Source organism: Eurosta solidaginis, chromosome 2, assembly GCF_040869045.1.
Source record: "Eurosta solidaginis isolate ZX-2024a chromosome 2, ASM4086904v1, whole genome shotgun sequence".
NCBI lineage: Eukaryota > Metazoa > Arthropoda > Insecta > Diptera > Tephritidae > Eurosta > Eurosta solidaginis.
In genome coordinates, this window is record NC_090320.1 from 93,505,251 (window position 1) to 93,527,285 (window position 22,035).

At 35.9% G+C, this 22,035-nt stretch overlaps 1 protein-coding gene across 1 annotated transcript; it reads left to right on the forward strand.

Annotated features, from left to right (window-relative positions):
• The first annotated feature begins 17,469 nt into the window (after positions 1 to 17,469).
• On the forward strand, positions 17,470 to 19,339 carry LOC137242283 (uncharacterized). Its single transcript, XM_067769629.1, has 4 exons — positions 17,470 to 17,497; positions 17,563 to 17,707; positions 17,770 to 18,004; positions 18,075 to 19,339. The coding sequence occupies exons 1-4, from the start codon at positions 17,481 to 17,483 to the stop codon at positions 18,407 to 18,409; spliced, it is 732 nt and encodes a 243-aa protein (XP_067625730.1). The 5' UTR covers positions 17,470 to 17,480; the 3' UTR covers positions 18,410 to 19,339.
• The last annotated feature ends 2,696 nt before the right edge of the window (positions 19,340 to 22,035 follow it).

Genomic DNA, 22,035 nt, shown 5'->3' on the forward strand with positions numbered 1-22,035 from the left:
CGACTCATGGATCGTGTTATACCACAAAAGCTAAAATCGAATGTTTTCATTTATTTGGATGATTTACTAATCATCGCGCCAGATTTCGACTCGCATTTGCGAATCTTAAAAGAAGTCGTCACTTGCTTGACAGACGCAAATTTAACAATAGGATTGAGCAACTCTAAATTTTGTTTTAAGGAGTTGCCTTATCTTGGCTTTATAGTAGGGGGAGGGATGTTGAAAACAGACCCGGAAAAGATTAAGGCCATACAAAATATCATTGTTCCCAAAACAGTCAAAGAAGTTCGTAGTTTCCTAGACACTACCGGATGGTATATGTACAATTGTGGTGTTTCGCAGACTCGGCAACGGAGTGGAGGCACCACAATTGCGTTTAGGTTAGATTTAAAATGAAAGGAAAAGAAAGGCGAGAGATATTTCTCGTTATAATAATGATTTTATTTGAAGTGAAAATTATAATTAGTACAATAATTTACCTTGTATAAAACTTGTGGCGGGGCTTCTCGGGACGGCTGGTTGTAGTTCGCTCAACGATCGCTGAAAAAGTAGACGGTTGCCTTGTCGAGGACAACCGTTGAACCGTGGAAAAAGTCTCCGGTTTTAAGGGGAAGCTTCCCCACATAGTTGTACCGGCATGCATTTATATGTGTACGGACAACATAACCCTACCCATGTACACCCATACATGCATGTGGGCGAACTAGTCGTCGATAATATGGTGCTATTAGGGTGGCGCAAATTAATAAGAATTTAGGCGTCGGGCCTAAACGTATAGATAGGCGGTTCATAAAAGATTTCGCCACCATGGCAGCGCCGCTAACCGACTCTCTGAATAAGGGAAGAAAATTTGAAATGTCATACGAAGCAATAGAAGCATTTAACGGTTTAAAGAGATCCCTCACAAGCGTTCCGGTTCTGAAACATCCAGATTTTTCCAAACGATTTTGGGAGAGTGTGATGCATCTGATTATGGTCTGGGTGCTTTTTTATATCAGAAATAATATGATGGTGAAAAACCACCGAGAAGGAATGCCTTGCAGCAGTAATGGCAGTCAAGAAATGTCGGCCTTATATCGATCTGATGCCATTTACAGTGGTGACAGATCACGCCAGGCTGTAGGCTGGCTGTATTACTGGCCTAATATGGTGGTGCAGGTTCGGAACTTCGTGAGGGAATGTCAAACATGCAAAGAATCGAAACCATCTAATGCAATTCTAAAACCAGGGATTCGAAAAGAAGTAGTTACCGTCCTTCCTTTTCAGAAGATATACATAGATTTCTTGGGGAAGTATCCTAGATGGAAACGCGGAAATTGTTTCATTTTTATTGTAGTCGATCATTTTTCGAAATTTATTTTTTTGAAAGCGATGCGTGAAGCTACCGCAGCTAATGTGGTTAAGTTTATAACCGAAGAGATTTTTCACAAATTTGGCGTTCCAGAGATCATACATTCCGATAACGGAAAGCAATTCGTATCGAAACAATTCTCGGAACTGTTAGAAACATACGGTGTCATACATTTGAAGACAGCCTATTATACTCCTCAGTCGAACGCCTCTGAGCGAGCGAATCAATCGGTACTAGCCGCCATTAGATCATACCTCGAGAGCGGACACAGGCACTGGGATTTGTACCTGACTGAAATAGAATGCTCACTGCGTAGCGCTGTACATTCGACCACGGGAGTGTCACCATACTTTGCCCTGTTCTTCTGTCCGATGTTTGCTAATGGTGCAGACTATGCATTGGCAAAGAAATTGGATTGCCTAACGAAGTGTTCATTTTAGATCCTAGCGATAAAATGAGACTAATGCGCGAGAAAATAAAAGAAAACCTACACGAGTCGTATGAAACAAACGCGGCACGATACAATACAAGAATTCGCGAAACACGATTTACCCCCGGGCAAGAAGTCTATAAACGCAATTTTATTCTAAGCGATTTCAAACAGAATATAAACGCTAAATTTTGCCGGAAATTCACGAAATGTCGCGTCACCAAGGCTTTGGGGAATAAGATGTACCTCCTGGAAACCTTGGCAGGAAAGAGTCTAGGGGCATGGCACGCCAAGGATATTAAACAATAACTTAAGACTACCTATCTTAATACTACACGTGTACTAAATAGCGTAACTTACATAGCCTATACCAAATAACTTAAAACTAAATAATTTATTTAATCATAAATGCAGCTGTTATCTGGAATGCAGGGTGCTATCTGGAAATAGAACAACATTTTATAGAACTCATCCAAATAAATATTCATTACTTGCTGTGAATACCACCTTCGAAGAGGGTCAAGTCGGTGATAGGACATTCCTGCCGAAGTGGTGAGGCCAAATTTCCCTACAGGAAAGAAAGGAAAGATTATAAAAAGTAATAATAATAGAATAACCAACTTTCATTTGATTGGTACAAGAAGCCCACTGCATCGGGTAGGCTAATCAATTATAACTCGAATCATGACAAAGCAACGATAGTCAACACAGCCAAGAATTTTGTCAGAAGAGTTCTCTCCATTAGTGATGAAGTCTGCCACGAGGAGAATATAAAAGTAATAAAAAACATATTAGAAAATAATGAGTTTCCAACACATATAATACAGAGCTATATAAGAGATTATTTCGTCAAATTAAATACAAATAAACCAACTAATGATACAAAGAAAATGTATAAGTCGACCACATTTGTATCTGGTCTGTCTAATAGAATAAAATATTCAAACATATATGACAGAGAGAGATTTAAATTAGCTTTCACATACAACAATACGTTGCAACGGAGGATTTTTAGCAATACGAAAAGCAGAATATAGAAATTTGATAAATCGGACGTTATATATAAAATTAATTTTAATGGCGACGGGTCCCACGTATGCGACAAAGTATATGTGGGGACAACTAAATCGAAATTGAAGACGAGGATTTCCGGACATAAATCAAATATTAAAAATCGTGACAACCCTAATGACAATAAGACAGCTTTAACTCAGCACTGCAGAACCACTGGACACTCTCCCGACTTGGAAAATGTAACAATAATGCAGCATGAGAGAAACAGCAATAAATGCTATATACTTGAAATGTTACACATAATAAATACACCAAGTGACAAATGCATAAATTTCAAATCAGACACAGACCATTGCGCCTACGCCTATAGAGAACTTATCAACAACAACAAAAAAGCCTTATAATAAGAGTGTGACTTCGTTTGCACAATTGTTCACCTGCTGCTGATGTGAGCGTCGCTTACGGTTGGAGATTTAATGTACTGTTGTTTGTATAAACATTTGCTTACGATTACTGTATTTTATTGTTTATATTTTTTAATGTTCTTCTTTTACCCTTGTTTGTTAAAATATAAAATATAAAGTTAGTCGACCAGGTGCAGTCATAAGTGTAAATGGGCACTTGCGATAATTGTATAATTATGTATGTATGTACCTATGTCTCAATAAAGGTTTTTCGTTTTTTCAGTCCTGAAGATGACTTCAGATTGAAGTTGAAATATTGGCAAGACAAACCATTCAACCATCAAAATCATCAGTATCGAAAAAATATCGGACTATAACCACGCCCACTTTTTCGATATCGAAAATTTCGAAAAATTGATATAATTCATTACCAAAGAGGGATAAAGCGATGGAACTTGGTAGGTGCGTTGAACTTATGACGCAGAATAGAAGATAAGTAAAATTTTGGACAATGGGCGTGGCACCGCCCACTTTTAAAAGAAGGTAATTTAGAAGTTTTGCAAGCTGTAATTTGGCAGTCGTTGAAGATATCATGATGAAATTTGGCAGGAACGTTACTCCTATTACTATATGTATGCTTAATAAAAATTAACAAAATCGGAGAACGACCATGCCCACTTTTAAAAAAATTTTTTTTAAAGTAAAATTTTTACAAAAAATTTAATATCTTTACAGTATATAAGTAAATTATATCAACATTCAACTCTAGTAATGATATGGTGCAACAAAATACAAAAATAAAACAAAATTTCAAAATGGGCGTGGCTCCGCCCTTTTTCATTTGATTTGTCTAGGATACATTTAATGCCATAAGTCGAACAAAAATTTACCAATCCTTGTGAAATTTGGTAGCGGCTTAGATTCTAGGACGATAACTGTTTTCTGTGAAAAAGGGCGAAATCGGTTGAAGCCACGCCCAGTTTTTATACACAGTCGACCGTCTGTCCTTCCGCTCGGCCATTAACACGATAACTTGAGCAAAAATCGATATATCTTTACTAAACTCAGTTCACATAATTATCCGAACTCACTTTCTGTTGGTATAAAAAATGGCCGAAATCTGACTATGACCACGCCCACTTTTTCGATATCGAAAATTACGAAAAATTAAAAAAGTGCCATAATTCTATACCAAATACGAAAAAAGGGTTGAAACATGGTAATTGGATTGGTTTATTGACGCAAAATATAACTTTAGAAAAAAACTTTGTAAAATAGGTGTGACACCTACTGTAGCATTATACGTCTCACCCACTGTATTGTATCATTATACGTCACACTCACTGTAACTTATTCACGGCATTACGCATAACAAACTCCAAATATATTTTAGTATTAATCATATTACAATATTTTCCAACATAAATTATTGAACTAACCCAGACGGCTAGCCAACATCAATGGAATGCCGAATATGAGACCCATATCCATTCACAGCTCATAAACTATACATACAAACATACAACCCATGGTGGGAAAATATTAAAACACTCAAATTGATCTGCTGACGCTGCTAAATGTACAAAACTACATGTATGGAGTTATGCATACAAAACTACATGTATACAAAAACTGTATACAAACGTACATGTATGCATAACCCATTTCCTATGTACTTATTTTTAGTTATTAGTATTAAGATATTTATGAATGTATAGGTTAAGCAAATTACTATAAAAGACAAGAATTTATTTAATAAAACAAGATTTAATGTTGGAACCTTGAAAGCGAAACATCTTTTATTTTAGTACATTTCATGGCGATCCTGCCAGTCTAGGTCAATAATTAGCACAACTGCTAAAAGATCTAGCTGGCCAGAAGAGCCTGTCGGTTCGGTAAAAATAAATAAAACAGGATTGTAAATCAAACATTTTAACTAACTGGAAAAAATCCTGCCAGTCCGATCCTAAATAAGCATAAAAATTTGCTGAACAAGCAAATATTGCTAAAACGATCGACTGGAGGAAATTCCGCCAGTTTATAAACCAGGACAACAAGTAAATACTGCAAAATTGCAAACATTTTTTATATGATGAAAGAAAGAATCGACAACGCATCTGCAGTTTAAAGACCTGCTAATTCTTCAGTTGGTAAAAATCTCGGATGGTATTCAAACCAAGGAATTATTTTCATACACCACAAGCAATGCTGAAATAATTACACATACATACATGGCTAATCGCATAAAGGGTGGAATAAATTAAGGACAGGAAAATACATGGCTACATATATAATCGCATAGAGATGGAATAAATTGAGACCGGAAATACATTAGCAATCGACGGAGTACCGGTTGAGACGACAACAAAACTGGCAGATATATAAATATAAGTAGGAATAAAACTTAGAAACAAATTGGGCGGCCTTTATGGACGCTAAACAATGAGCAAAAACGAAAGTTTTTGCTTAGGATTTTTTTTCTCTTCTATTTAAGTAGGAAATAAAATTAGTTGCAATTTTTTTAAACACTGAACAAATATCTTTTAAATAGAAAATCTGTACTATTCAATTTGAAAAACAAAGGCTCAGCTATCTCCTTTAGTTATGCAAAAAATAAAAACTGACGAAGATTTTCACAAAGTCTTTAAGAAGTGCGAAGACACCATTAGGGAATTTATAAAATTAGCAGAAGAAATTAAAATAAATAAAACAACTAAACAAGGTCCAACTCCGATTACAATAGAGGAATATCGGAGACGGAACAATCTTTATAAGAAGGAAACAATTCCTATAATACCTTCCCCGACAATAATAAGAAAAAGAAAACGGTGAGGTAAACAATTTAAAAAAAGTAAGGAAATAGCTGAAACCTTTAAACTACTAAATATCATTACCAATAAGGAAGATAGATTAAAATTAAAAGACAAGATAAGGGAATTGAGAAACAAAAAATAAAAATAATTTTGAGTAAATTGGAATGTCATCTAATCACAGGGAACACCCCATTACATGGGAAGATAAAGATATTAGAAATAAAACAGAGGTAGATTATGAAAAACAACTCCTATGGTTAAAACTATTTTGGAAAAAAAATAGGCATGAAAAGGGAACCTACAGTAGAAGATGTAAAAAACCCTACAACAACAGAGGAAGAAATAGCTAGGATGATAAGATCGGTCTTCCCAAATGAAAAATAAATTTTTTTTTAGAATTAAAATCTAATACTAAATTATATACTGGTTGGCAAATAAATGAATAAATAAATAAATACAAATTTTCTTAGTAAAATTTTTTAAAAAATGGCATGGTGGAAAACTATACTAAATGGCATACTAATAGGTATCGCAGGATACGAAGTTGGTAAGGAAAATACAGAAAACAATAGCGAAAATAAATTGGTCAAATACGAACCAAGGGAAATTATAGAAAATAAAGAAGAAATCTCCGATAAATGGTTAACTATTTTTGTTTGCGTGACTGCATTTTTGATTGTCGCAATTGCAATACTAATAAAAAATTACATAAAAAACAAATTGAGACAATTAAATAATGTACCAAGAGTTTAAACGAAATTTCAGAAAGAAATGAATACATGGCAAGAAATCCATAATAATTTAACAGAAGAAAAATTAAAAGCAGATAAATCATACAAGTGCATAAACAAAAGTACTACCATAAAAACGGAAACAATAGCAAAACATTTAAACATAATTTTAGAAGCCTTAAATGTTATAAAAGAATTGATTAGTAAAGTAAATCACATACTTACTACCGACCACCAAAAAGAGGCTCAACAAATTTTCTCAACTGTACAAGATAAATTAGTATCTTCATTAGCAAGATATAACATCGATATCCCTATACCAGCTACTATAGAAGAAAGTTTCCAAATTGATTTTAATACCGTTCTAACCGAACCCTCAAGAAACCGTACCCCTTCACCATCATTTAGTCTAACCTCATCAGTGGAAGAAAATAAACCACTGCTTAACCGACCCATAAACGTCACAATGGCACAAACAGTAGTAGAGTTTATCAAAACTGCCTCATCAGTGCTGCCAGAGTTTGATGGCAAGCCTGAAAATTTACACAGTTTCTTAGATGCTCTTGATATTTTAGACCAAATCAAGGATACTCATGAAGCTTTAGCTATAACCATGATAAAGACAAAGCTAAAAGGCACGGCAAGGAACTTCATAAGTAATGAAAGTACAATCGCTCAAATAAAAAGTAAACTAAAAACTGCAATAAAAGGAGAATCAGTAGAAGTTTTAACAGCAAAACTCCTGAATATCCAACAACGCAGCAAAACTGCAAACCAGTATACTGCTGAAATAGGAAAAATCACCAGATCATTGGAAGGAGCTTATATCTCGGATGGACTTAACCCAGACTTAGCGACGAGATATTCTACGCAAGCAGCAGTAAAGGCCATGTGTAAAAACTGCTCCAATGATAAAGTGAAAATGATAATGCAAGCAGGAACGTTCACAACAATGAACGACGCAATCTCAAAATTCACAAACAGCTGCACGGAAATCACAGGCAGCTCGAATGCTATCCTAACCATTCGTCAACAAAACCAATATCGAAGTAATTTCCGTGGAGGTTACCGAAGTAACAACTATGGGAATTACCGAGGCCGAAGATTTAGACCACAGTCGAGATACAATAATAACACAGTAACAAATAATAATGCTCAAAGAGGAGCACAAACCCAAAACGTCAATAGACAATACAACCAGACTCGTAACGTTCGAAATTGTACCCAGCAGGAAAACCACGAAACTCCACTTCAAAATCAGTAGATAGAAAAATATGTGTACTAAACTTACACTTAAATAGTTATATATCTACAAAAACATCACTAAATAACTCGATTTCAAATTTTTTAGTAGACACAGGAGCAGATATCTCCATAATTAAAAAGAATCAAGTACTTAATCGTACAAAAATAAATACAGAACAAATAACAGACTTAAAGGGCATTGGTCAGGGTATAACCAGTACATTAGGCACAATTAAAGCTGATTTAAAAGGAGATGACCTTCTAATTTATCATAAATTTCACGTCGTAGAAGACGACTTTCCAATACCATGTGATGGAATAATAGGTTTGGACTTTATAAAGAAATATAATTGTATTCTAGATTATGGCAAAAAGGAGGATAAACTAATCCTAAGACCATATGATTTTCCCCAAACAATCACCATGTACCTAACAAATTATCTGTCTGCCAACACAATTACGATCCCTGCTAGATCTGAAGTCATTAGACAAGTAACAGTTAACTCTGATAATAAAAACATCTTCATACCACATCAACAATTATCTGAAGGAATTTTCATAGCGAACACAATCACAAATAAAGAACAAACTTTTGTCAGAATTATAAACACCACACATAAAAACACAACCATTCAAAATTACAAAATAAATACTGAAAATTTAGACGACTACAATTTAATTAAAACAAAAACACAATAAACAGAGTAACGACACAGAAAAATTAAAACGATTAACTAAAAATTTCCCAAAATTTGTCAATTCAGAATTAACCTCATTATGCACCGAATTCATAGACATATTTGCACTAGAAACAGAACCAATCTCCTCTAATAATTTTTATAAGCAAAAATTACACATGAAAGATGACACCCCAGTATACATAAAAAATTATAGATTGCCTGAAACTCAAAAAGGGGAAATAAGCAAACAGGTTAATAAATTGATCGAAGATGACATTATAGAACCCTCAATATCAGAATACAACAGTCCAATTTTACTGGTACCTAAAAAATCACTACCAGGTAATACTGAAAAAAGATGGAGACTGGTAGTTGACTACAGACAAGTAAACAAAAAACTAGCAGCGGATAAATTCCCACTTCCAAGGATTGATGATATCTTAGACCAACTTGGAAGAGCAAAATATTTTTCATGCCTTGACCTTATGTCAGGTTTTCACCAAATAGAATTACACCAAGATTCTAGAGATATAACCTCGTTCACAGCAGACAATGGTACATATAGATTTAAAAGACTACCCTATGGATTAAAAGTAGCACCAAACTCATTCCAAAGAATGATGACACTGGCATTTGCAGACCTCAAACCATCCCAAGCATTTCTATATATGGATGATTTAGTTGTACTAGGATGTTCAGAAAAACATATGCTGAAAAACTTAAGAGATGTTTTTGCTACTTGTAGGAAATACAACTTAAAATTACATCCAGATAAATGTCTATTCTTCAGCGAAGAGGTAACTTATTTAGGACATAAATGCACAAGCGAGGGAATACTACCCGACCCAAGCAAATTTGAAATAGTCCAAAATTACCCAACACCAAAAACAGCAGATGAAGTTAAAAGATTCGTAGCGTTCTGCAATTATTACAGAAGATTTGTACCGAATTTCGCAGAATACTCAAGAAAATTAACTAAGCTTTGCAAAAAGAATGTTTCCTTCGACTGGACAGAAGAATGTCAAACAGCTTTTGTCTATTTAAAGGAAGCATTAACCAACCCAAAACTTTTGCAATACCCCGACTTCAATAAAGAATTCTGCATAACTACAGACGCTAGTGGGTATGCTTGCGGAGCAGTCCTTAGCCAGGAACATGATGGCAAACAGTTACCAATCGCTTACGCCTCCAGATCCTTTTCAAAAGGTGAAACAAACAAAGCTACAATAGAAAAAGAACTAGCAGCAATCCATTGGGCCATAACATTCTTCAGACCATACGTTTATGGTAGAAAATTCAAAATCAAAACCGACCGTCGCCCTTTAACTTACCTTTTTTCGATGAAGAACCCTTCATCTAAGTTAACACGAGTAAGACTCGATTTAGAAGAATACGATTTCGAAGTGGAGTACATTGCTGGAAAAGAAAATCACGTCGCAGACGCATTGTCTCGCATTAACATAACAAATCTATAAGAAATGTCAGTGGAGGCATGCAAAATAATGAAAGTTTCAACTAGATCAGCAGCTAAAAATATAAAAAATAACATTAAAATTGAAGAAAGTCACACAGAGAACCCCAAAATATACGAAGCGCTAAATAAATTTGAAGTAAAAAGACTAGTCGAGCTCGTTTTCAACCCTTCGAAATTCTATTTCAAAAAAAGGAAAGAAAATTTGTAGCGATTTTGATACAAGCAACCTAATTGTTGAGGATAAGATTGACTTAGGACAATTCTTTACCAGGCTCGAAAGAGAAGCCGGCAATTTAGGCCTTGTACGAATACAGTTGTCCCTAGGGGACAAATTGTTTAAAAGAAATTATACTGCAGTAGGAAAATTTATTGAAAAAGGAAACAAGGTTCTTAAAAAACTAACAATTGCACTAACCCCAGAGTTTATACATGTGACTAATCCCGGGAAAATTAAGGAAATTCTGCAAAAATATCATGACGATCCTATTAGTGGTGGCCACCCAGGACTAAATCGCATGGCAAATAAAATCAAGCAGAAATATAGCTGGAAAAACATGAAAAATTACATAAGAAAATACGTAAAAAGCTGCATCCACTGTCAGAAAAATAAAATAAATAAGCATATAAAAGAACCAATGACAATAACGGAGACACCTCCGAAGGCTTTTGACATAGTACAGATCGATACGGTCGGACCATTACCGAGATCAATAAACGGAAACGAATACGCAGTTACCATCATATGCGACCTCTCCAAATATTTGGTAGCAATTCCAGTTCCGAGCAAACATGCGATAACAGTTGCTAAAGCTATATTTGAGCACTTTATTTTGATCTATGGTTGCATGAAAACCATCCTAACAGACATGGGAACCGAATACAAAAATTGCTTATTCGAAGAATTATGCAAACTATTAAAAATTGAACATAAAACCTCAACACCATACCATCATCAAACTTTAGGCACTGTAGAACGTAGTCATAGGACGTTTAACGAATATGTACGTTCATACATATCCAGTGATACAATGATTGGGACGAATATCTCAAGTATTTCGCGTACTGCTACAACACGACTCCATCGACGGTACACGAGTATTGCCCCTATGAGCTCATATTTGCGAAAAATCCCCCCATGTATGAATTCTTAAACGATAATAAAATAAGCCCAGTATATAATCACGAAGCATATGATAAGGAAATTAAATATAGACTTCAAATAGCACAACAAAGAGCTAGAAAGTTAGTAAAAGAAGCCAAGGAAAAACAAAAAAACAATTATGATAAAAGTAGCACCAGTAAGGAAATAAAATTAGGAGATTTAGTATTAGTAAGAGAAGAAGATAGTCATAAGCTAGACCATAGATATAAAGGACGGTATAAAGTAAAGAAAATTGACGAAAATAACAATTTTACTTTAATACCACATAGAGAGGAGTCTAGTAACAGGAAGAGTAAGGATAAGGAATTAATAATCCATAAGAATAGGCTTAAACGCATATGAAATAAGCATTCCACGTTATTCATTACACATTAAATAAAAAAAAAAAAAAAAAAAAAAATCGAAAAAACGATTTTTTTTTCTTTCTCAATTCCACATTTACATAAATTATTATAAATATATAAACATTAGGGAATATATACCGACAAGCGGATTTTAATTGGGTGCACACATTTAAAATCCGACTATAAAAATGTATACAATAAATAAAATAAGAATAATAATCATTAAACAAAAAAAAAAAACTTTTTGAAGTAATACATATATCAGGGTCAGCAAATCAAAAACAAAAAGCAAAATATCAAAATATTAACAATACGACAAAGAGTCTTATACAATTTGTTCACACAACAAATGTATAACACTCTTTTTCTAAGGTGGATGGTGTAGCATTATACGTCACACCCACTGTATTGTAGCATTATACGTCACACTCACTGTAACTTATTCACGGCATTACGCATAACAAACTCCAAATATATTTTAGTAATAATCATATTACAATATTTTCCAACATAAATTATTGAACTAACCCAGACGGCTAGCCAACATCAATGGAATGCCGAATATGAGACCCATATCCATTCACAGCTCATAAACTATACATACAAACATACAACCCATGGTGGGAAAATATTAAAACACTCAAATTGATCTGCTGACGCTGCTAAATGTACAAAACTACATGTATGGAGTTATGCATACAAAACTACATGTATACAAAAACTGTATACAAACGTACATGTATGCATAACCCATTTCCTATGTACTTATTTTTAGTTATTAGTATTAAGATATTTATGAATGTATAGGTTAAGCAAATTACTATAAAAGACAAGAATTTATTTAATAAAACAAGATTTAATGTTGGAACCTTGAAAGCGAAACATCTTTTATTTTAGTACATTTCACTACCATATTAAGTAAAAGAAAATGAAAAAGTTCTGCAGGGCGAAATCAAAAGCCCTTGAAATCATGGCAGGAATACTGTTCGTGGTATTACATATATAAATAAATTAGCGGTACCCGACAGATGATGGTCTGGGTCACCCTGTTCCACATTTTGGTCGATATCTCGAAAACGCCTTCACATATACAACTACCACCACTCCCATTATAGAGTCACCCCTGGTCCACCTTTATGGCGATATATCGAAAAGGCGTCCACCTATAGAACTAAGGCCCACTCCATTTTAAAATACTCATTATCACCTTTTGTTTGATGCCCATAATGTACAAACGCATTCTAGAGTCAACCCTGGCCCACCTTTATAACGATATCCCGAAAAGGCGTCCGCCTATAGAATTAAGGCCCACTCCCTTTTAAAATACTCGTTAACACCTTTCATTTGATACCCATATCGTAAAAAAATTCTAAAGTCACCCCTGGTCCACCGTTATGGCGATATCTCGAATGGGCGTCCACCTATAGAACTAAGGCCCACTCCCTTTTAAAATACTCATTAACACCTTTCATTTGATACCCATATTGTACAAACAAATTCTAGAGTCATCCCTGGTCCACCTTTATGGCGATATCTCGAAAAGGCGTCCACCCATAGAACTAAGGCCCACTCACTTTTAAAATACTCATTATCACCTTTCATTTGATACTCATATCGTACAAATTAATTCTAGAGTCACCCCTGGTCCACCTTTATGGCGATATTTCGAAAAGGCGTCCACCTATAGAACTAAGGCCCACTCCCTTTTAAAATACTCATTAACACCTTTCGTTTGATACCCATATTGTACAAACGCATTCTAGAGTCATCCCTGGTCCACCTTTATGGCGATATCTCGAAAAGGCGTCCACCCATAGAACTAAGGCCCACCCACTTTTAAAATACTCATTAACACCTTTCATTTGATACCCATATCGTCCAAATTAATTCTAGAGTCACCCCTGGTCCACCTTTATCTCGAAAGGGCGTCCACCCATAGAACTAAGGCCGACTCCCTTTTAAAATATTCATTAACACCATTTATTTGGTACCCATATCGTACAAACTAATTCTAGAGTCACCCCTGGTCCACCTTTATAACGATATCCCGAAAAGGCGTCCACCTATAGAACTAAGGCCCACTCCCTTTTAAAATACTCATTAACACCTTTCATTTGATACCCATATCGTACAAACAAATTCTAGGGTCACACCTGGTCCACCTTTATAACGATATCCCGAAAAGGCGTCCATCTATAGAACTAAGGCCCACTTCCTTTTAAAATACTCATTACCACCTTTCATTTGATACCCATATCGTACAAACAAATTCTAGAGTCAGCCCTGGTCCACCTTTATGGCGATATATCGAAAAGGTGTCCACCTATAGAACTACGGCCCACTCCCTCTTAAAATACACTTTAATACCTGCCATTTGATACGCATGTCATACAAACACATTCCAGGGTTACCCGAGGTTCATTTTCCTACATGGTGATTTTCCCTTATTTTGTCTCCATAGCTCTCAACTGAGTATGTAATGTTCGGTTACACCCGAACTTAGCCTTCCTTACTTGTTTTTTTTAATATTATGTTTAATAAGTAAACACACACACGTATTAAGTACATGTATATTACCTTTATTAAAGATTTATTGATGAGAAATTTAAAAATTAAGATGACTGAAGGGTAGGTAGGTTGGAAAATACTGGAGCAAAGGTAAGGTAAGGGGACCAGCATAGTGAAGCGAGCGGTCCAAGGAAGGGTGGGATTCTTGTGAGGTAAGGTGAGGGAGGAAATCATTAATATGATTGTGACATCCGCCCCGCATCAAGGTGGAAAAATGGTTCAGAACCGCGACTCCATATACTGAGCTAGCTGGGACGATTCCACCTTGATTGCGCAAGGGGGCGGATCCACATATGTATGTGTACGTGAGAAATCGAACACAACACCAAGATCCTTAATTTTGGTAAGAGAATTTAGAGCAAAATTCGAAATTAAATAAGAAGAAGGAGCGTTCGCGTCTTGTGGTAAGTAACGAGGCAACATTTGTCAACGTTTAGAACTAGCTTTTTTCGTCTACACCATTCATCGAAACAATTAAGCTTATGTTGAATAAATTCAATATCAATATAACTTTTTACCATCATGAAGATCTTCAAGTCATCAGCATGGAAAAGATGATGACAGAAGTTAAAATAGGAACTGGCATCATTAATAAATATTAAAAATAATAAAGGTCCCAGTATACTACCCTGAGGCACCCCGAGGTAGCAATTTAATGAGGTGATCTCGCATCATCAACAACAACATAATTAACCCTATTGGCAAGATAAGATTTGATCCAATCGTGAAACTGATTATACATACCCAGCGAGGATAACTTTCTCAGTAGCAAATTATGACTAACTCTATCAAATGCTTTTGATATATCAGTGTAGATAGCATCCACCTGACCCTGACCCTGACTGAGAGTGTAATTAATAAGCCTAAGGGCTCGCAAATCGAATCTATGCATTCCTTAAGTACAAATGCGGACAGTCCATGCACGTCAACAAGCTTTGCATTTTTTAATCCAATTATAGATTTAGAAACGTCTGCTGCAGAAATTGCCAGAGAGCCAAAATCTAAAGAGTTTGACAAGTGATTACCTCCTAAATTATCATCGGAAGAGTCAGCATCAAAATTTGACTTGAAAAAATCTGCAAATAAGTTTGCTGCCTCTTACCATTATAAAACATCGCAGCCGGAATATACGAAGTTGCGCGTTTAGAATAGATGAAATTCCAAAAAGCCTTTGGATTCAACCTTATGTTTGATTCAAACCCCAAAATTTAATTTTTTAAAGAAATTTATTCAATGCACCTTCTGCTAACGTTCAAATCGCTAAACTGTTGAACAACTCACTCCAAAATTCAGTATTTCAAACTGGTCGTTATTTAGATTACTTTGGGGTAGTACTTCACAATTATACTTCACAACCAATAGCGTGTTTAAATCAAAACTGATTAGTTGTTACTCAGCTTGCGCTGCTTTTATACTCTGTTGCCTCGCCCGCATATTTCTCCAAAGGTCTAATCGTCTCACCTTCTAGAACTGTTGTATCTCCTGCTTGGTAATTTACTTATATGCGTTTGTATGTGTGAGTAAGAACTTCGGCTGATGACTACATATGTGTGTGTGAGATATCTCTTCACTTCGGGCTGCTGGTTATGTGTGTTCATGTTCTTCTCGTCGCCTTCCATGTATGTGTGTAAATGATGATTGATGTGTTGTTGTTGTTGTAGCGATAATAACACTCCCAGAAGGCCATCCCGCCCTCCCACCCCCTACATCCTTCAGGAGATCGGAGTCGCCAGAGCCTCGGCTGTTAATGAAGCAGGATTTGCCACGGATAGGTGAGGTTGACAATTGGGTTAGGAGAAGATATATATTGCGCTGGCAACCTGAACCGGTTGCGCTACACGACCCTTTGAATCAGTTTGAAATATCTAGTATCTAGCTCATCGAGAAGTTACTTAAAAGCCGATTTCAAATTTCCAAATTCTCATCTAATTATTTCGATCCATGCACCACCTAATGGGCGTTTTTTTCCTATTGTTCCTTTGTCGCGGTGTCTTAACCTATCTGTGAAGTTTCACGTTTGCAGCTCAATGAGAAGTTACTTAAAAGTCAATCACAAGATTCCCTCCGTTCCGTGCGATTTTTCTAAATATCACAATCCGTGCGCCCCATAGTGAAACTTTTTGTAAAGCGTTTTGTACTGTCATTGACCTCTGAGTTAAGTTTGAAATTTCAAGTCTATAGCTCATTGAGAAGTTACTTAAAAGCCGGTTTGAAATCCCGCATATATTTCTCCTGTAACGCGTGTGCGGGCAAAAATTCCCACCTAAGATTTTTGATAATTTTCTTTGCATTTTCGATTTGTAAATTCCAGTCTAAATAATCTTGCTGGTAACTTTCCTTGCTGGTATAGATATATACTTATATATCTGCCTTGATGGCAACAAAAGTCCTCTTGTAATCAAAGTACGTGAACGCCACATTGGCGTGTAGGCATTGCATATTTTTTTGTTTTGGCAAAAGTATGAAAATGTAACCTCTGTCCTGCTAGTTGGAATACCCCCACTCACAAACCAAAGCTTTTGGCAAGCACAGGGAAATTTGCCCATAATTACCTTTTTACCAACTCGACATACACTTTTTTCAACAATATCGGAGTTTTCATCTAACATCATTTTGGGCCACATTGTCTGCGCAACTTTGGTCAATACCGGAAACCCAGCGAACAAACACGTTTTTTTTTTGCATATATGTACAATTAAATGTTCTTTGTAAATTTTGTGGAACTTTTTGTTAGTAATATTAAGTGTAAATAGGCAATTGTGACTGAAGATCGCACGAATGTACCAAACAGCGTCCCCTAAACATTCAAAAACAACCTTTTTTGGTGGCTGGAAAGTCCAGCTCCCAGGAACCCCTTTGTACCACCGAAGAGAGCTCTTTAAGGTAGGATTTAGGGTTCAGGGCATCTTTGAATTGGGCTCGTGTTGAGCAACCAGACGGTTTGGTTTTCTTTTATGTTGACAGAAAGTCCCCACCATGTATGTTACTTGTAAACTAAATTGAGAATAACTTGAAATCTTTTTGTATGGTTAGTGATAGACATTCTGTATCATTATATGTAAGTCGAAGTACATCTTTTATTATTTTTTTTTAATAGCCGTGTTTTTTAACACGCGCGTAGCCGTTTACGCTTAAGACTGCTAAGAGACAAGTTTTTTTGTCGCTTATGAAATAGTAGAATATAAAATCAGTACTTCCAAGTTTCAATAAGTAGTTTTTATCGACTTTTTTAGTCTGCTTTACCATCCCTAATTAAAAAACAAAATGTCAGCAGGAGAAATGTAAGTAGTTTTGTGTAAATATTGTAAAAATTTCTAAATAATGTATATTTACTAAATTTTTTCAGAAAAGAATCAAGGAAACGTTGGACGAGAGAGACGCTTCTTTTGTTGCAGTGCTACAGTGCCCGAAAGGACGAGTTTAAGCATAGCAGGAAAAAGAAGTATGCGTACGTGAACGTGTTGGAAGATATGTTTGGACGAAGCTTTTTGGTAGGTTTCTTTACTAAATTTTGTATTCAAAAGGTTGATAATGTTTTATATTGATTTTGTAGGACACCACTGTAACAATAAAGGCGTTGGAGGCGAAGATGCGCACACTTTTGATAGCGTATAAAAGCGCCAAGGACAACAACAGGCAGACCGGTGCAACATATTGCCAAGCTCCATTTATGGAAGAAATGGATGAGATTTTTGGCCGTGAACCAATAATCTCAAATTCTCACAGTCTGAATTTAGGCTCAAGAATGCAAAGGCCATTATCTGAGCGCTGTTCGTTAGCTGCTGGTGGTAAATATTTCACTAATTGGTCGTCTATGAGTTTCTCTTAAATACAATATTTTTTTATATTTATTGATAGAGTCGTGTTTACTTCGTGATAACCTGTTGTTGTCCTGTGAAAACTCATCATCGAACACATACTCTCAGCGCAATATAGCTTCCACGTCAAGGGGTTTGTCGACTTGCAATCGCGATCCTTTGGGAGATGTGCCAGCGTCCAGTGGAAACTCATTTGCCAGCCCAGAGTCAATGTGCTATGTAGCCTCCAACCGAGTACATTTGACTACTGGAACAAGCAATCCCCGAAAAAGAAAGAGTGCAAAGGAGAACTACTATGAAAAAAAGTTAGAGTTAAAAAGACAATTTTACGAGGATATCAAAAATATGATTTCGGAGAAATTAAATGCTCCTTAACCCAAGGAATTCACGCTTTTGTGTACTCAGTGCATCTGTTGTATAAACTTGGGAGAGCGTGAGCATAATGTGTTGTGAAGTACGTGAAAAATGCTGAAATATATTGAATCAAATTCATTTGCTTAAATATATTAGTAAACAACTCGTACGTATGTTACACTTACACTTCAATACTTCTACAATCAACTTCAATTGTTGCAAAATTGTGATAAATATCGCAAGTTGTTTACTAAGATATTTGAGCAAATGAATTTGATTCAATGTATTTCAGCATTTTTCAGGTACTTCACAACACATTATGCTCACGCTCTCCCAAGTTTATACAACAGATGCCCTGAGTACACAAAAGCGTGAATACCACGATCGAAAAAATAATTGCTTCTTCTTAAGATTTCTGAAACTTCAGATAAATTTTCTTAAACAAAAATTCAGGTAGAAGGAGGGAAATCTTAAGCTGAAGCAATTGCTCAATTTTTATTAAGATGCAAATGAATTTTAAAATTAAAAAAAGTTAAAAAACAACAATGAATTTAAAATGTGATAAGCAATGAATTTAAAAACTTAGTTGATAGTCTATTTATTTCGAAATTCCGGGCTAAGGGTAAATTAAGTATTAAAAAAAAATTAATCGTTAGTAGTATTTTAGAATTTTAAAATTAAAAAAGTTAAAAAAAACAATGAATTTAAAATGTGATAAGCAATGAATTTAAAAACTTAGTGATATTCTACTTATTTCGAAGGGCTAAGGGTAAATTAAGTATTTAAAAAAAAATAATCGTTAGTATTTTAGCAAAGTAAGCGAATTTATGAGCTGAATTATGTGATGAATTTGTGTAAATATGTATGCTTCTGAAATAGGGCGCATTCGAACTGGCAGACGTGGTATTCCACTCAGCAGTGGACATACTAATAAATAAATGTATATACATGAAGTCAGCAAATTTAAATGAATTTTATGAATTAATTTTAATTTTTGTCAATCGTGTAACACAGCACCTGGTTTAAGACAGCATACAAAACAGTTAATTAAATAAAGTATACAAGTTTAATGTTACTTCTGTTATAGTATTACCCGTTGTATCAATGTTGCCGGGTCATTGGGAAACCATTCTATTTTGCGATAGGTCGTTTTCGGGCCTTAATACCAATCCATCAGCTAAAAGTGACATTAGGATTGGTATTTTCGAATGAAGAAGTTAAAGAAAATTGTGGGTAGGGTAGATAACTTTGTTCAATATTACAGCTCTTGTTTCTAGATGGCGATCGCATCGGAAATTCCCCAGGCCTACTTTTGAATCCGTAATAGGGAATATCCTACCCTGACGTTAATATTTTCCGTATCCCTCAATCGCAGTAATGTCTTTCCTTACCCTCTTTCTTTTCCTTTCTAACCTTGCCCCTATTTCTACTGTTGCCCTTACTATTTACCTCTACCTTTTATCTCGACCCCAGTTGAGGAGATATTTAAATAAAAACCATTTGTTCATATCTTTCGTTTGATACCCATATCGTTAAAACAACACAAAAATCCTTGGAGGTACCTCTGGTTTATATATAGCTTTCTATCTCCAGAGCAGAGTAAGGGATATAAACTCTCGTTGTATGGTCTCCGGGATCCATATTTAGGTAGATATCTCCAGGCCCTGGTTACCCAATAGTATGAAATATATTTAGCTACGTTCTCGCACACCTACCATATATACATACAAAATTCGGTTCAGTGATTTCTGAAGGAGTTGTTCCAGTAAAACCATGACACGAGATTATTACATATAATAAATACATTTTAATTCTAATTTTCAATCATATATTAAGACAGCAATTTATAGTAGTTATGGCATTCAACGCTGTGGTGATGCTAGAAGAAAGGTTTTTAGTGTAGTTAGGAAGTCACATGTTGGGACTTGTGTCCTCTAAAACTCCAGGCAGTGGATTTATTGTGTCATTAGCGATTAGCTTGTATTCCATTCCCGGATGAACTTTCCTTCGAGACTCCCTACAAGGGATATTTATTGCTTTCATCATATCTTTGTCGCTTCAACGTACTGGTAGGGGATACGCGTGTTGAATTATAACTAATGTTACGGCGATGCTGTAATAGAAAAAAACTTTTTAAAATAACAATATGGTAATGAGTGGTAGTTTTGAGTTTAGGGCACTATTAACTTTATCGTTTTCAACATCAATTAAAAACAAGGAAGGACGTGACATACCTTTAATGAACGGAGCTGCCCTAAAGAAGCAAATTTTTAGATAAATATAAAAAAATAAAAAAGGAGTTAACTTGTGTGAGAATACAAAGTTTCACGTTTCTTGTGATCTGCATGACATAGCTATGAATCACCTGAGTAACATATGACGTATACGTACGTATTTGATGAAATTTTAAACTTCTAGCTGGGGCAGAGATTACGAAAAGCTTCTTATGTGAACCATCGGTTTGTATGGGGTATAGACTATATCACCATCACAGGGCGGTGCTCGTGGTACTTGAATTGTCATAAGCTTTTCACTCAGTCAAACGCAGCACGCTACTCCAAGACATACATATATATTAGGCTCACATCTGTCCCCTTTTCTAAAAATATGGACCACTAATTATCTGAATGGTCGGTAAGCGTCGGTTCAATTTAGGAACGAAATCTCAAAGCTAAGGGAAATTAAAAAGGGGGTCCCACAGGATGGTGTCCAATCCCCGCCTTATCTCATTTCTACATATCAAAGCTTCCTTCCCCACCAGAAGGTGTTACAATCATTACCTATGCCGGCGACTGCACGATTATGGCAATGGGACCTGGCCCTTCAATAGATGAATTAGTTTCTAAGGTAAACAGCTATCTCTCCAATCTTTCTAGTTTTTTCGATCAGGATCTACATTTTGGTGAGCATGCAGCCGCAATTGTACCGAAAATCCAGAGCCGCAATAAAATCCTCACATCTCTTGCCGGCAGCACTTGGGGTAAAGATAAAGAAACACTCATCACCACCTCCAAATTGGCAATTGGCCGGCCGATTGCATGCTACGAATTCCTGATATGGTCGCCAATCCTAAAGACTACTCACTGCAAGAAGCTACAGGCCTGCCAAAATACTGCCCTCAGAACTGCAACGGGCTGTCTTCTTATGTCCCAAGAACTACATCTACATAATGAGGCGAGAATACTCCCCATTAGAGAGAGAAATGAAATGCTAACCAAGCAGTTCCTGTTGTATACCCACAAACCTGGGCATCCCAGCAGACATCTGATTGATGAGCCAACACCGCCCCGGGGCTTAAGGAGTCATCTCCGTAAGTATTATGAGGAAATACGGCACCTGAGAACGCAGCCGTATGAAGCTAAAAAACACAAGCAGGTCCTCAGTGAAATCCACAAACAGGCGTCGGACCCCTATGACAGGAATTGTCCGGTGAATCATGTACTCAAAAAACAATACCTAAAACTATCAGAAGAAACGCGCGTCACTCTAGCTCAACTTCGGTCTGGGTACTGTAACAGGTTAAACTCTTACCTATACAGAATCAACCCCGACATACAAAACATATGTCCTGCTTGTAATGTGTCCCCACATGACACCAACCATCTCTTTAACTGTATTGCGGAACCAACGCCTCTAACACCCACCCC

Excerpts from the sequence above, each read along its gene's own strand:
- LOC137242283 (XM_067769629.1), top strand. Across the intron at positions 17,708-17,769 it reads TGTTTGGACGAAGCTTTTTG|GACACCACTGTAACAATAAA; the intron begins GTAGGTTTCTTT and ends TTGATTTTGTAG. Across the intron at positions 18,005-18,074 it reads CTGTTCGTTAGCTGCTGGTG|AGTCGTGTTTACTTCGTGAT; the intron begins GTAAATATTTCA and ends ATTTATTGATAG.